General features: G+C 40.8%; 1 protein-coding gene across 3 annotated transcripts in view; it reads right to left on the bottom strand.

Annotated features, from left to right (window-relative positions):
* The window catches only part of LRP1 (LDL receptor related protein 1), a 337,681-nt gene extending 323,693 nt beyond the window's left edge, over positions 1-13,988 (bottom strand). For all 3 annotated transcript variants that reach the window (XM_032212335.1, XM_032212336.1, XM_032212337.1), the window contains exon 1: positions 13,157-13,988. In XM_032212335.1, the coding sequence (XP_032068226.1) occupies positions 13,157-13,250 (94 nt within the window). In that variant the 5' untranslated portion in view covers positions 13,251-13,988. The remainder of the gene's footprint in view (positions 1-13,156) is intronic.
* Between the last annotated feature and the right edge of the window lie 3,177 nt (positions 13,989-17,165).

The raw sequence follows: 17,165 nt of genomic DNA, 5'->3' as shown, positions 1-17,165 counted from the left end.
ATTTGCAGGGCTAGTCACAATCTTTTCTTAAGAACACGCAAAGACAAACCTTGAACCTGCTAGAGGAAATGGAGCAGAGAAATTGGGGGGTGGAAAGCAGGGGGTTGGTTGCTGCTGGCATTATCGCCGGTTCAGTGCATGCACAATTTTGCGTGCGTGTGCACCTGACACACACCCCATGCACGTGCGCAGTTATCCATAAATAGGTCTGTGCATGCGCAAAACATTTTAAAAATGAAAAAAAATAAATTTGTGCAATTAAAATTGTTCTGTGCATGCGCAGAACTGAAAAACAAGACAGCTGCACCAACGGCACCGCCCCGGGAACCGATTCAGGGGCGTGGCAGGCCTGAGTTGCTGCCAGTTCCAACAACCCAGGCTGCCAAACCACTACCGGTTTGGCCAAATTGGTCCGAACCAGTAGGAACCCACCACTGATGGAAAGCCATAGAGACCATCTTCCTGGAGCAACTTCAAATCTAGAACTAATGCTGTGCTGTGTTTCTTCTCCCTTACATGCCCACGTGCCTACAAACTGTAATTCCTAAAAGATTATAAATTATGAAAAAGACAAGAACTTCATTCAATCATAACAATATTCCATTGAGACCGATATTTTATTCGACAACCAGATTTATCAAGAGGAAAAATGACCCTGAATTTAAGATGAACCCTCTTCCCACTAAAAGAAAGATTCATCTGCTTTGTTTAATATTCATCTGCTTTCTTTGATATTCACTGAGTCAATCAAAGATTCTCCCCTTATAAAAGTAAATTATTTGAAGACAGTTTGAATTATTGAATCTTTCCTTTAAAAAAATGTAGTATTTTTGGCATCTATGGTTTTTGCTTGTTTTATTTTAAACTGGAACTCTCTGGAAAAATTTCAAGATGATATAATACCACACATGCAAAAACAGTAAGCGAATAAAACTTTAAAAACAGCAGAACATCTTAATACTTTTGAGATGCTCATAGAAGTCCTGAAGGCAATGGCATTCAAATGCTCTTGCTTTGTAGCAGTTGATATTCAATAATCTACCATCTCCAGAGGAGATTTCATAAACTAGCAGCTATTTTTAAGATATAATTCCCAGAATTCCTGGGGTGTAAAGGAAGAATAAATTCCCAAAGCATGTACCCATCTTTGTTGTGATATATTTCTTAGAATTTATCTCTATCATAATCATTAGAGCTGAGTTAATCTTTCCACTAAACAAACCTGGGGGATTGGATTAATTTGTAATAATCACTGCAATCCATTTATCTTGTCAACATAATGCACAGAGTCTACAAAGGAATTAGAAAACTTAGAGAAAGAATAACATGAACACAAGACTTCAAATTCTCTCTCAGACATACAGGTAGTCCTCAACTTATGACCAGTCGCTTAACAACAACCATTTGAAGTTACAACAGACCTCCCCAGGGCTTCTTACAACCCTTTTTCAAAGTAGCAATAGGGTCACATACTCTTGGGCAAACACGCGACCGCATTTTGGATGCTTGGCAAGGTTGTTCACCTTTACAGCTGTTTGCAATGCCCTGCAGTCATAGGATTCCAATTTGCAACTTTTTTTGCCCTTTCCAACATTAACTTCCGGTTTCCAGAAAAAAAACATCCCTTGTGGGAAATGGAGTTGCTTAACTACTGCAGTGTTCACTTAATGACCACTGCAAAAAAATGTCAAAAAAATGAGCTCCAGTCATGTGCAATATCTTCTCTCTTTTATTCACCTACAAGGGATCTAGATTCTACCACAGTTCATTTGTAATGAGCTCCCATCTCTCCATTCAAACAAATTATTTGTGTATTGCTGTAAGCTACCTAGAGTAGCCCAACAGATAGGCAGAAAATAAATGTAACAAACAAAAAACAAACAAATAAATAAATATATAAAAACACAACTATAAGAACAAACTCATTGACTTTTTTTTTTAAATCAGCCTTTGGCCTAAACAATTTCACAAACCCTTTTTCTGAGGGCAAAAGTGAAGGAGATTTATATACACTATTGTAAAGCCGCAAAAAAAAGGAAGCATTAAATATTGAAACATACTTGGAATTGGACATGATTGTTTTATAGAGATAGCACCACAGCGCTTGGGAGGGGGTGGGTTTATAATTTTATTCTACCCCTTTTTGTGTGTGTCAGTTGTCCTTTGCCTGAAATATATTATAAGTAATACCTTTCAGCATAAACAGACGCCATAAGAGGGGATATTCAAAGTGATAACAGTGGAAAACAAGGTAGTAAAAAAGAAAGACACCTAGAATCCTCCTATATGCTTTAGCAGAATATAAATTCATCTAACTCAGTATTGTCTTCAGGGCTTAAAAGCAGAATTTTACAGTTTTAAAAAGGGATGTTTTTTTCCTTATGCAAAGTGTCTAGGATTGTCCGGATTCTAACATTTCCTCATGTCACTTATTTGTAAAAACAGATAGTAGCCTGTTCTAAGCATGACTTGAAAGGCTTCTGCTTAATATTATGCGTCGTATGGTCCTGAGGGACAAAGGCAGAACTCATCACGTAATATGCAACATCCAAAATCAGTCCTCAACAAAATCAGTGTCTGACTTTTCAGCCTGCCTTTAATGTGATGAGTCTGCAACATGCAAGAATAGTTCTGCTATTCTGATTTTAGCATTTTATATACAGATAAAGGCATGCGGGGATCTCTCAGAGCTGAAGAAGCTTCTTGGATGAGAAGTGAAATGTCTTCAAAGAAAAACCAGAGTCCAGTTGCCTCTTGAAAAAGCACCTTTAGGACTTCCTCAACCTTGTGTCTTCCACAACTGCTGGACTACAGCTGATTTAATTCCCAATCCTTGGGGTGCAGCCCAACGTATTAACGGAACACCAGGTTGGAGAAAACTTCTTTCTCAGTTTATGACTCCCTGGTGACCTACATCTAGAAAGATACTGGAGTCCAGAAGCAGAGGAGTTCCAACTGAGGGGTCCTTGGTGCTCTCCAAGCTTGGTTGTTTTCTAGCAAACAGTTCATTAGCCAAACTAGGTGACCTCAACAGGGCTAGTCTGATAATTACCTAATCTGAGTAATGAAACATCTGCAAGAAAATAACCACGCCCAGAGAGCACCAAGCATCCTTTATTTTCCAACCCTGAGCTACAAATATTCACCTATATTGGTAGAGTTCCTACTGATCAATAATTTGGGAGCCCTTTGCTGGGAAGAATTCAAAGCCTTTGTCTTAGTTGTTTCTCTATGAGGAAGCAAGAAAGCAAGCAATGTAACCATTCCATGAAGCAGAATGGCAAGAACATTGCACCATTTTTTCTTAGGGTATGTGGTTTGGCACAGCTCTCATCTGCACTGAATTAAAAGGTTCCTGGAAAAAAAAAGACTTGGTCCGAATCACTCCATGTGAGCTCCCAAGAGGTTGAAACATGCAGAAATCTTTTAAAAGGAGTTCCAGTCCACGTGCCTGGCCATTTGTGCCGGAAATTGTGAATTCCCAGACACTCCGCTGGATTCTGCCCAATTCTAGAATGATCAGTCTGCTGCTTCATGGGAACTACAGTTGCATTGTGCGGTCTGATTGCACAAAAAAATGGATGTGCTATGCCAAGGTATATCTAAGAGTTCAGCATATAACTGCCACATGAATTATACAAATCACTCTCTCCTTGCTTGTGTCCATTCACAACTAGACAAAAGGAATGCTAATTTGATACTGAATTATGGCTTGGGTGAAGCTGTGCAGAGGCACTGTCTAGAAGCATTCTGTCTTTCTTCTTGAGTAATGCATAGGGAAAGGAAACAATCTCTCTTCTGTTGAGCATCTTTAGCCAAAAATGAGAGGGATGATCAAAAGCTTATTTAGTAAGGTTTATGGAAAGAGATGCCCTTTGGAACACATTTGGAACACAAGGCCAAATAAGCCTCTCTTGCCCTCCTTCGCTTAACTAAAATAATATTATACTAGTGTATCTTTAAAATCTATCTAGCCGCATGCTATTCTTGTCAAGTTGCCATCGGTTGAAATAGGAAGGGAAAATAATAATCCCTGTTTCTGTGTTGGTGATCCATGGCCTACAAAAATGAAATTGGTACTGGCCTGGAAAAATGAGGGCTTAAATGTGCCACTAAAATCAATTGGCTATAAGCCAAGTAATTTCACAATTAAAGACTATCCTAAAATGGACTTGTAGAGTATCAAATACTAGACACCTTCTATGCAAAATGGTCAATAAATATTTAAATATGTCAGATCAACAGATCAGGTTTATCAACAATCTAAAATATCTTCAACTTTGATCAAGGAAGAATTGCTGCTCTCCCATTATAATGCAGACTTAAATAAATCAAAAGGAGTTTGCCTTATCTATTTCTTTGTTATTAAGAGATTATCTTCATAGGCATTTTCCATTAGTAGTTATATGATTCGGAATAGTGTTTTATCAATTAAGACTGATTAAGACTGATCTCTTAATAACAAAGAAAGAGATACACCAAGTTTCTTTTGATCAATGCCTTCAACATCAACTCTTAAGGTTTGCAAAATACAAATCCAACACTAATTTATTGTCTGGACTCTCAGGCAACTATGACAAAAGGACTATTAAAATCAGGGCAAAACAATAATCAGTCATCTTGCGCTTCAGCTCAGACCAGAACCAGTGGAAACAACACAATCAAAAGCAAGCATCCTGGCACAAGTAACAGTTTCCCATTTCTTCTGACACAGAATTCCAAAATAACCTAGTGCCGCAAGGCACATCACCTTTAGCTCACATTTTACAACGCTGTACTTACATCCTATAATACAACTGAATTCTGTAAAAGTTTGGGGGAGAATGGAGTGAAGAGCTCCAAGACATTGGAGTTGGAAGAGCAAAGGAGAATTCCTTGTGCGGTATCCAAAGGAGAAATGGAGATTCCCAAAATCTTGAATCCATGAATGGCTCTTTGAAGAAACATGAAAATTATGGTTTCCCACTCTGTTCAGGACTGAGTAGGACGATACTGCCTTGTTATTTAAGCATACCATTCAAATTATGCTTAAATCAAGCATCCTGTAATAGAACAATCCAATAGTATTAGTAGCCGCATCTCCAGCTTGTCGTTTTCTGTGTCTCCACTGTGTACTCAAGGGGCGTGGCAACCTATCTCTAAAATCCCAATTCTCACCCTGGCTTAGGTTCTGGAGATGTACTAATACTCTGCAAGTCCCAGACACAGTACAGGTAGTCCTCAATGTACAACCACAATTGAGCCCAAAATTTATGTTGTTAACTGAAACATCTGTTAAGTGAGTTTTACCACATTTAATAACTTTTCTGGCCACATTTGTTAAGTGAATCACTGCAGAGCCGTAAAAATATTTACAGACCCAATTCCTGGACCTGAATTGTTTCCAATCCTACCCTCAAAACAACGGTATAGGACAGTGATGATGAACCTTTTTTGGCTCGCATGCCATAAGTGGGAAGAGTGCAGGGGGGGCCATGTGTGGGCATGCTGCACCCAGAATGAAATGCACGACCCCCCCCCAGTGAGCATGCGCACACTACAGGTGCTCCCCCCATTTTTTGCATGCTTTTTTCCCCCTCCCCAGGCACCAGAGGCTTTATAGGAGCCTGGGGAGGGTAAAACAGCCTCCCCTGCCCCCCCCCCCCCGGAAGCTTCAGGAACCTTCAGGACGCTTCCCTGAAGCCTCAGGAGCAGTCAAAACAACCCTCCAAGCAAACCGGAAGTCCGTTCCTGAACTTTTGGTTTGCGAGTAGGGCTGGTTTTTTGTGCTACATAGGCTTCAGGGAAGCTCATGAATCCTTTGGAGGGCCTCGGGGGGTGGCTCTTTTCACTCTCCCCAGGCTCTTATAAGACCTCTGGAGCCTGGGGAGGGCAAAAAATGGCTTTAAAAAAGGGTGTACTTAGTTGGCCAGTGTGCACATGTGCGCTAGCCAGCTGACAGGGCAGCGCCTCGCATGCCCTGACAAATGGAGCCACGTGCCACCTGTGGCACGCGTGCCATAGGTTCGTTATCACTGGTATAGGAGCACTGCACACCAAGATAGCTAGACACAAGAACAGTTTTTTCCCAAACATCGTCACTCTGCTGAAAAATAATTCCCTCACCACTGTCAAACTATTCACTAAGGCTGCATTACTATTACTATTAGTCTTCTCATTCATTCCTAGCACCAAAGACAAATTCCTTGTGTGTGCAATCACACTTGGCCAATAAAGAATTCTATTCTATTCTATTTTTTCTATTCTATTCTATTCTGTAGTTGTTAAATTAGTAACACAGTTGTTAAGTGAATCTGGCTTCCCCATTGACTTTCCTTGTCAGAAAGTCACAAAAGGGGACACTGAAAGTCATAAATATGAACCGGTTGTCAAGCATCCAAATATAAATCACATGACCAAGGGGATGGATACAATGGTCATAAGTGTGAAAAATGGTGATGAGTCACTTTTTTCAGCACCATTGTAACTTCCAATGATCACTAAATGAACTCTTGTAAGTCAAGAACAATCTGTACGCATAAACAGTGCCACTAAGAGCCGAGGTAGCGCAGTGGTTAAATGCAGCACTGCAGGCTACTTCAGCTGACTGCAGTTCTGCAGTTCGGCTGTTCAAATCTCACCGGCTCAGGGTTGACTCAGCCTTCCATCCTTCCGAGGTGGGTAAAATGAGGACCCGGATTGTTGGGGGCAATATGCTGACTCTGTAAACCACTTAGAGAGGGCTGAAAGCCCTATGAAGCGGTATATAAGTCTAACTGCTATTGCTATTGCTATGTTAGGAAATGTTGTTTTATTTGAACCAGGTTGTTGCAGCTCTTTGGAGCATAACAGGGACAAAATTAATAGCAAGGGTAATGCAGCTTGTTATCTTCTTTCTGAATTCCAATGTTCTTTCTCCATTTTTCATTGCAACTCATTACATATTCATTGAGGTTATGTTATTATCAATTGTGATTACGTTTTTATTTAAATATGGTGGAAAATCTAATCTTTTTTCTCTACCTCCCACCTCCATCTTCCTTAAAACTTTTTTTTGGGGGGGGGGGGTGATCTCTCACATACCTCTGATTACAGCTGGGCAAATTCCCCAACTATAGTTGGTATCCTCAACTATATTCTGAAACGATAATTAGCATCCTAATCATTCCATTAAATCTCAAAAGACTATTCCTGGATGCAAATAGATCCCAGGCCTTGCCAATAAAAACACACATATATACCTTCATACTATTCTGCTGATTAAAGATTCCCACATCTCAAGACACATATTGCCTATACCAATGATGGCGAACCTTTTAGACATCAAGTGCTCAAATTGTAAACTGAAAGGTGCATGCATGCGCAAACATGCACGTTCACAAACAGGCATGCACACATGCACGGACATGCACTTGTGTATGCATGGACATGCACGCACCACGCAGCAGAGATCCAAGGACCAGCTGGCCAATGGGAAGTGGGGTATCCTAACAACAGGGGCACAGCAAGAGGATTTTTTTCTTTTGTGAGCTTCTGTTTCGTCGTTTGCAGGGAAACAGAAGCTCACGAAAGAAACACCACAGAGATTTGACCTGGAGCAATGGGTTCCACCACAAAATCGCGGAGGACAAAATCGCGCTAGACGAAAGCTCGCATTTGACGTCATCACAGCGCGACGAAAACATCGCGCTGTGATCGAAAAATGTAAAAATAAAGCTAAAACCTTACTCTAACCCCCCCAAACCTAACCCTAAACCTAACCCTAAACCTAACCCTTAACCTAACCTTAAATCTAACCCTAAACCTAACCGTTAACGTAACGCTAAACCTAACGCTAACCCTTAACCTAACGCTAAACCTAACGCTAACGCTCTAAACCTAACCCTAACCCTAACCCTTAACCTAACCCTAACCCTAACCCTAAACCTAACCCTTACCTTTATGTGAATCGGCTTGCTTTAATTTTATTTCAATTTTTAATTTTTTTCGTCGCACTGTGATGACGTCACATGCGCGCTTTCGTCGAGCGCGATTTTGTCCTCCGCGGTTTTGACGGGTCACGGGAGCAATGGCACACATGCCAGCAGAGAGAGCTCTGTGTGCCACCTCTGGCACGCATACCATAGGTTTGCCATCATGGGCATATACCATGGATCTCAGTCTATTATAGTAACATTCCTTAGCAAAGGTTTAGCATGGATCAAGCTTCAGTTACAACATCAAAAAAGGAACTCCCTCCCAATAAGATCTTTCATTCATACAACTGGGTTATATTAATTTTTCCTAACATTTTCTCCTACCATCCTGTCCCCAATTGAAACCTTTCACAACAGCTCGATATTGTAAATGTCTTCATGAACAAATAGTGTTCACAGATTCCACATTCAGGAAATCACATGTAGACATATTTTTATATTCTTCGATGAACAATTAACTATTTCCCCTGAACATTAAAATGCAATGGGGTAATAATCTGGCTCCTTTTAACTGTACCACAGTATTAGCAATTCAAAGTTATTCAGAGAGAAAAAAAATATTCATGCTTTTGGGTAAATACAATAAGATTAACAGTCCATGCAACAATCTGACTACTTTCTGATGTCATTCAGATTCAGATGTTATGCCATTTTCCTCAATGATTATGTCAAGGCTGATCATGAAGAAATCCTTGCCCACTCTATGGATATTTCAGACCTTCCTTGTATTGTAAGGTTTCATTCTTATTAAATTTGTTTATCTTATAAGAGAAATGAGGACCTCTGGTTTTAGCCCTAACACAGGCTATTAGGCCAGCCCACCAGGCCTAAAATGAGGGCCTGTGTGTCTGGCAATCCACCACCACAAGAGCTCACCTTAATATGCAAAGATTGGCTATCAGAGTTACACAGAATAAGGTAAATTCTTAAAATCAGATATAGGAATGTCCTCCACGTTTTGAGACAACTTTCAGAATTCAAAGCCAGCATGGTCCACACTGCAAGTTTCTTTATGGGGCCAAGGAAAGGGCCATCTGCTATGGTGTAGTAGCTAGCACTGGGCCAAAATGCAGATGATCTTAGTACAAATCTCCACATACCCATAATACTGTTTAGTGATCAGAAGCTAGTTATTCTCCCAATCGTATACTTCACAGGTTTGTCAAAGGCTGTCGGAGGAAGGATACGACATAACTTAAATGCATTCTGAGATTCTACTGCAAATCATCATAAAAAATGAGATGGAGAAAAAGCAACTATTTGTCGTACTCAATATAAACTAGCTAACACACTCACCATAGATAGATAGATAGATAGATAGATAGATAGATAGATAGATAGATAGATAGAAAGAAAGAAAGAAAGAAAGAAAGAAAGAAAGAAAGAAAGAAAGAAAGAAAATAAATAAATGACATATCTCTTCCTGGACTATATTAATTTTTTAATTTTTTCTATAGTTTACTAATATCACTCATTTATAACTCCCCTATTTATGTTTTGAGGTGGTATGGTATCATTGTTGAATCTGGTTGAGTAAACCAGACCAATGATGTGCTCACACATACACAATCCTTTGTATTACAAAGTAGTTTCGGTGCCTCAGTGAAACACCAGGCTACTAGTGATCTATTGCGAATATCAGAACCTCCGTGTGTTCTAATGACTTCGAATACAGTCATTAAATGTGAAATTTCCAGTTCAGTAACCCAGCCTACAGTATGATGTCCTCAAATCAACAAACCAGTCCTGCTTTCTTTCAGAAGTACTAGAGATAGGGCCAAAGAAACTTGCAAGTGCTTACATGTAGCACTCAGTAATTTTTCTTGGCTCATGCATATAATAATATACACATACACGAACACACCCCTATCCTAACATGTTATATAAAATGTTAGGGCAGCAACAGTAGCTTTGGCCTGGAATTAGAATAACACATCAATTTTACTGGAGTGTTTAGAAGGCTTCTTTCCTACTGGTTTGATGCTTTTTCCTTTATTACCCAGAACTGTTTTTATCGGAATGCCCTTTCTACCCAATGTAGGTAAAACAATTTGAGTCAATTTAAAAGTTTCTGTTGTGATTGGGTAATAAGATTTTTGAAAAACCACTTTTACCCAATTTGGGGTAATTTAAATAGATTTGGGATTAGTTCCTTGTTAAACTCCCATTTCAGGTTTGCGGTAATAGAGATCAAAAACCATAAACTAAAGATTTAACATGAATAGTTTAACAAATAACTCAACTTGCAAATAAAGATTTTTTAAAAATTTAAAGACAAAATAAAACTCACAGTAGGGTAATGACCACTGGAAAAGCCTACTACATGCATTTTTTTAAGGTAATCTGACTTGTGTTACACAGAAGATCCAGGTCTACCATGTAGCAGACTGGGGAAGTTGCTTAATAAGTAGAAGAATAGAAGATGAGAAACAAAGAGCAGCAGCAAGTTTTGGGTACCATATTATCTGCCCTCTCATTTTCACAAGCCCATCAATCATGCACTTCATCTGAAAGATAGTAACATTAAGGCAGGAGACCCAATATGTCAGTGGTAGAAAAGATGTTTAGACATGCAATTCAAGCCCCTGATGAAAGATTTTTTAGATCAGAACTGAGAAAGTTCTCAGTCTAGCATTAAGACAGGTTCTATTTTCAAGGGGAGCCAGTACTAGATCAGGTGAGCCACTGATCTGGGCACATGGGACATGACTTTTCAAACTTGGTGAAAAGGCAAGCTAGTTAGATCCTGCAATAAAAGTCTTTCTGCTTTTCACAAACCAGAAGAGTTTTTCTCAGACAGACCAGTCCAAAACAAATAGGGACCAGAGAAACAACAAGAAATATTCACAGGGAGCTATGGCAGTTCTATTATAGGATGGAGTCCCCCTCCCCGAAAGCCCCATGAAGTTTTCCCATAAGTCTGAATGCCACACCTTGCAAAAAAAACCAATCCTTTAAAATTGCATCAATCGCACTGTCTTTGTTCTTACAGTCTTTTCGCCTAATCCCTATGCATCAGCTATTTATTCAAAGCTGAAGGGGGGAAAATATCACTCAATACATTGCATATTTCATGAAGTCAGGATGGGGTGGGGAAAATGAAAAGAATATTTCCAGGACTAAGTTCTTGCTTCAGTGATCCCTGTCTGAATATTAAGCCCTAAAGAATGAATGCCATCCAAGGAGATTTGGCAAAATGCAGAGTAGCCCAGCAGCTCACACAAAACATTCCAGAAAGAAGTTGGAAAGGAAAAAATGACCTCTTCAATTCAGAAAAGGCAGAGAAGCAGGAGAGTTTAAAAAAAAAAAAACCAGTTGAGTTTTAGATTTCATGCTGTAATAACAGGTCACTCACTTTTGGCTTGATTGCAAGATATCCTAAAGTATACCATCAGATACCACCTGTTTTACCTTCCCTTCTGCCTAGCCAGTGGTAAACAACTCTTACCTCTCTTCAAAATTCCTCTTCTATAAAGAAGCTTCAAACTGTTACATGTAAAGAGGGTACAGCACACCCTGCATATTTTGGAAGGCAGGAAGCCATGTTTTAAATGCAGGAAATTAGACCTCTCCATATTCAAAATCTGAATTTTCAGTGAGTCTGAAAAATCTGCTATGATCTACGTGGCCACCCCTAAGAGACAGCAATGTTCACACCATTTTACCTTTGGTGACCAAAAAAAGCATACGCAATACAAAGGGATGAGAGATGTATCCCTTCTCTACAACCATTTTGCAGTAGAGATGATACTTTGCAAGAACTATTTCAGTAGCAGACATAGTTACTTTTCTGATCCTTCAGGCTAAGATTTCCCATGTCTCAGTTAGAGGAAATAAGAACTTCCTCAAACCCTCATTCTTGCCTCTCCCCTCTAAATAATTATTCTCTCCATCACTATATTTCATCTCTCCATCTCCTTCAAAAAGTACCATTGTTGCCGATGTATGACCCAACAGCTACCTTATTACCTCTTGATATATGCCATGGCATAAGCAAGGGGCCAATGAAGCCCCTCCTTCCATTTTGGGGAAGAGGACAGAGGTTATTGGTTTTGCAGATGGACATCTCAGCCCAGATTCCAGCATAATCCTGGCCTTTGGGGTCACCAGCTTCACAGACATCTCTTATAGTGCACAGCCAGATCTTTAGGACAATCAACAAAACATTAACCCTTGGCTCTCCTTTTCATTATTCTATCCCCAAATGTATTTTGTGGGGGAGCTTTAATCTCCATATTACAGCTTCCTTGCCAGTGAAGAGGTGTGATCTACTTGAGGTACCAGCTTCAGGCCTACGCAATGCCAGCTAAACAGGCTCCAAATCTCAATGAGAGTCTGGCTGAAAACAGAAGCAGCAATATCCTAAGTAAATATTTAATTATGAGGAACAAGAAACCAGAAAGACAGTTGAATTTGGGCATCTTCTTGGCACAGATAAGAATGTACAATGAATCTATAAAGTACAATGTTTTATATTTTTTTAAAAAATAATAACAGGAAGGATGTTGAATAGCTGTTAAGGCTGTAATCCTCTACCCTACTACCTGGCAGAAAGCCCCGTTGAACTCAATGGGACTTGCTTCTGAATAAACATTCACTGGAATGCAATATTTCACTCTCATTGTGTTCTAAAGCTACACACTAGCAGCAGGGACAGGAGGAGGAGAAATTCCAGTGGTCTCTCCATTCAACATTTGGGAACAGAGTTCATTTTAGAAAAGATTACTGTCATTAAGTAGATTCTAATTTTATAGCATGTGTTTTTTGCCACTGGTCCCCCTCCCACAAAACAACCCTAACTCCTAACTATCTTCATACCTATTCACACAACCATTTGTTCCTGGAAAGAAATCTGCATAAGCCCCAATGGTTTGGCAGGGGTAGGAAACAAAAAATGCAGGCAAATGAATGTAAAATATGCAACACCTTCTTTCATACATTCGAGATGGTTTGTATTTGGGGAGATGTGTTTTTTTTAAATGCAACCTTCTCTCCAAAATGGAAAATATATGTGAATTCCTGGAAGGACAGTCCCCTTCCTCATCCCAGATATTTTAGGCAAAACTGTTGTATTATTTTTTTAAAAAAAGGGGGGGGTGTCAAGGGAGGCTTACTTTTTTAAAAGACAAACGCAACAAGTAAAACTAACCAGAATAAGGTAAAATGCATCTTATAGAAGGGGGGGAAAGGATTCAACTCACCTTCAAGGGTAAAAACAGGGGCGATCCCTATTAGCATGTGCAAAATTCCTAGTAAAAGCAGCCACAGCCCCACTTCTACTCTGTGGGGCAGCATGTTTGTGCAAAAATATTTTTTTTAAAAAAATAAAAAAATAAGACCAGGTTGCCAGATAGTCCACGAAAGACGCACGGTTGCAGCGGCTGTTTCGTCTCCGTAGCTGCTCACCGTCCCCACCTCTTCTTCACTCTCTCCTTCCGAGGGTCTTCAATTCTTTCACCATCCACTGAAGCAGAACCGGGAGGGGGGGGGCGACGGCCAGGAAAAAGCCCCTCTCCTCCTCTCTCCCTCCCAGCCCAGGAGATGAGAAAACCCAGCAGCGGCAAAGGCTGGGGAGGGGAGAGGAGGGGGTTCAGCCCTTCTTAAGCGAGAAAGAAAGATTGCATGCAGGAAATATATATATATATATTTGAGGGGGTGGGTGGGTGGGTTTGAATGATCAGCAGCAGTCCGCTTCTTCTGCACTAGCTTAAAAACAAGCCAAGGTAATCGCAGCGAGCATCAGAGCTTCCAAGAACGATGCATAGGGAAGAAAGAAGCCGGGGGAGGGGGGACGCCGACAGAAGGGGAAGAAGAAAATTAAAAAGGGGGTACTTCTGGCTTCCGACAGAGGCGAAGGCAAGCAGCTCCTCTTCCTTCCCAGCCTCTCCGAGTGATGGAGAGGGGAGGATGCACAGGGTTGATACCGTTTGCAACCCCCCCGGGAACGCTCTCTGCACGACGCGTTCCTACGCCTCCCGCCACCAGAGCCGGACGAAGGAAAAGCAACCCCCGCCTGCCGCACCAGTAGCCTCAGCCGCCTGATGGAGCTCGCGCCGCCTTCTGCCTGCCTGACGTCATAGGCTCCCAGGGAAAAGCAGGGGAGGGCGCTGCAAATGGGGGCTACGCGGCAGTGGGCTTAGGGCGCATGCGCTCTATGATATGCCCTGGTGCTGAATCGTGGGGTAGAGAGGTGGGGGGGGGGGAAGCGGGCAGGTCGTACTTTTTAAGAAAAAAAAAAAACCCTCCCAAAGGAGGATTCATCACCGTAGCGGCGGGGGATGCACGTGGATGCAGTGTACAGCCAGCGTAAAAAGAGCGCTGTGTACCTCAAAACCACACACACAAATAAATAAACAAACTCTGCTTATTTCAGGGGGAAATGTCAAAGGGCGACGCGCGCCTTCTTCGTTTTTCGAAATGCTTGTAGTGTGGTGGGTTTTTTTTCCCCTCACAGCCCCCACCCGTTTCCCGCCGCCTAATACCAAACCCACGAAATACTGAGCGGCGTCCTAATGACAAGGACGGCCCACTCTGGCACAAAGGGAATGCGCGCCGGGGGAAGCTGCTGGGGGGGGGGGCGCTTCAATTGCCACAAACCTTGTGGAGGGAACCCGCGCGCACCCCCAAGTTTTCATTCCGAAAACGCGCGCGCGCGCGCTCACACTCACACAAACACACACACCTGTATGCCTGCCTGTGTTGGGAGGAGGGGAAACCTGCCGTGCTTAACGTGGCATACCTCTCCCCATTAGATAATGGGGTGTGCGCAGGCATGCAAGGCAGCCAGGTCCTTGTTGCAAGGGAAGGCACCTCTATGGCAGCAGGAAAGCGCGTGGGGGTGGGGTGTTTTTTTTTGGGGGGGGGTAGTCAGAGCGACGGATGCAGCCAACGCGGCTGAAGAGGTTGCCCCCTTAAAAGATGTCAGAAAGGCAAAGCAGCCTCACAGCGCAAGGGGAAAGATGCCGAGTGGGGATGCCTGGTTGCCAGCCCCTTAGCAAACAATGGAAACAATGCTCGGTAAACGCGGCCGTGACTCTGTCGCCTGCCGATGCCAGATGCTTTTGATAAGAGCGATTCCCTCTCCCAGCCTTCTTCCAACCCGGCGCCCTGAAAACCTCCCGGAATCCCCAGCCAACGTGCACAAAGGCACCAGATGACAAAAGGCAACCCTGCTTCCTAACTGATGCCCACACTGAAATCAATCGAAAGATGGCAGACTGCTTTTCCGTTAAGATGGGGAGCGCATTTCATTTCGGGCACCTCTAAGAGATCGTTTTAATGATTTCTGATAACATAAAAATCTTATTTTCCACATCTTGTAACTAGGGGACATTTTCAAAGCATCATCTCTGATAGATATGATTACATTGTGGTTTATTCACAGGAAAGCAGAAGTCTTAAATGGTTCTTTTCATTCCCAAATGGAAGAGTAATTAACATATGCAATGCTGCTTTTCTTTTTAAAATGGTCTGATTGTTTCCGCTGTTTTTAATCTTATCAACTGCCCCAACCCTGTGGTGTTGAGCAGCCATTAAATCACACAAATGAAATAAAATCCAGTTACTTAAAAGTTACTTAACATTACCAAAATCACTTAAGCATAACAAAAACAACCTCTTTAAAGTTGTACTCAGGATACTTCATCTCATCAGTTTCTTAATAATAATAGCTATCTTATATCACTGATTCAATCTATTCAAACTGCCCACATTGTGTGGAAATACTAATTCAAATTGGATTTTCCTTCTGTCTTATCTAAAGCCTCAATAACACCCCAGGAGTTCTTGCCCATACAGGTCTTCCTGTGAGCTAAGGCCAATATTCAGACAATATTCTTCTCCATCAGTTAAGAGGCACTTCCTTATTCTTTGTATTCCTTGATATTTCAGTGCTGAGTTCAACATATTAAGCATGCTATGCAGATAAATGCAATTTGGTTCTAGAAACTTGCAATTGCTATGAAATAGAATTGTTTTACTTTTCATTTCATTAACTTATATTGTCTTTAAAAGTTTCCTGTAGCATAGGCTGATCTTGGTCTAAGATAGATAGATGGATGGATGAATGGATGGATGGGCGGGTGGGTGAGCGGGCAGGCAGGCAGATAGATTTCTCATTCCCCCTTAGTTACCACATAAAATCTACCCTGTACTTCTCCATTAGGATGTTGTTCTCAGTCTTGGTACTCAAATGTTATTGAACTGCAATTTTCTTAGACTGCTGACTAAATTAGTGTAGTAGATGTAATTCAGAGAAGTTGAAAGCTGGAAACCCATAGATCTAGAAAGAGCAGAGAATAAAGTACTTCTCAAAATATGTATCAGATGCATTATAGATCATGCATTAAGGTTTCATACTTCAGCATGTTTAAATCTAACAAATAAACATTTATCAATCAGACTGGGCATGCTGAAACTTTATGTCAAGCTCCAATATCAATATCAATGAGATTGTAGCCATTTAAGATGTACATCAGTGTCTATTGTCACAAGCCAGATATTACTATTCTTTTGAATGTAGTGGGCACATTTGGAATTTTGAGACTATGTCATACTCAAATTTACAAAATACTTACCAATAGTGGGCATGATTAGACATAAAACTTACATACCAGAAAGAAACTAGGAAGTTGTTCTGTAGCCCTTCTCCTTTCAAGTTATAATTGTGTGTGATATGTATTTATGCACTAAAAAGTAATGTAGAAGAGACATGTCAACCTACTTAGTATTAATAAGTTTGTTGTACCACATGGATTAAAAATGTTTCCTAAAAACCTGGAAGCCACTAAAAAGTTACATGTAATGGGATCTTTTAGAAATTATAATGGAACTGATCCACATTGGCAAGATGTTGGTCAACCGAACTGAGCCAATTCAGTATTTCTACAAACATAAAAACTAATAAATGGTTTGTTACAATGGTTTCTCAGTTCACACTTAAGCAGTCCAGATGTACTATATTTACATATGAGTATACCAATAGAATAATTATTTTTTCTGTTTTTCTGAGATTGTCTAGTTTCAATGCTATTTACTTGTCCATCTAAAGAAAGCCTAGTTGGCTATATTGTTGTAATAGGGAAGGAAGTTATACTCATTGAAACCAAGATCATAATAAGTCATAAAGAAAGAACTGTGAAATTGCTTGAACAAAGACAATTTGGAAAGATAATGCCTTTTTTAAAGAAATATCTGAAAGTCAGTCCTTCA

The sequence above is a fragment of the Thamnophis elegans genome, chromosome 2 (genome assembly GCF_009769535.1).
Source record: "Thamnophis elegans isolate rThaEle1 chromosome 2, rThaEle1.pri, whole genome shotgun sequence".
NCBI lineage: Eukaryota > Metazoa > Chordata > Lepidosauria > Squamata > Colubridae > Thamnophis > Thamnophis elegans.
This window is presented reverse-complemented; position numbering and strand designations above follow the sequence as displayed.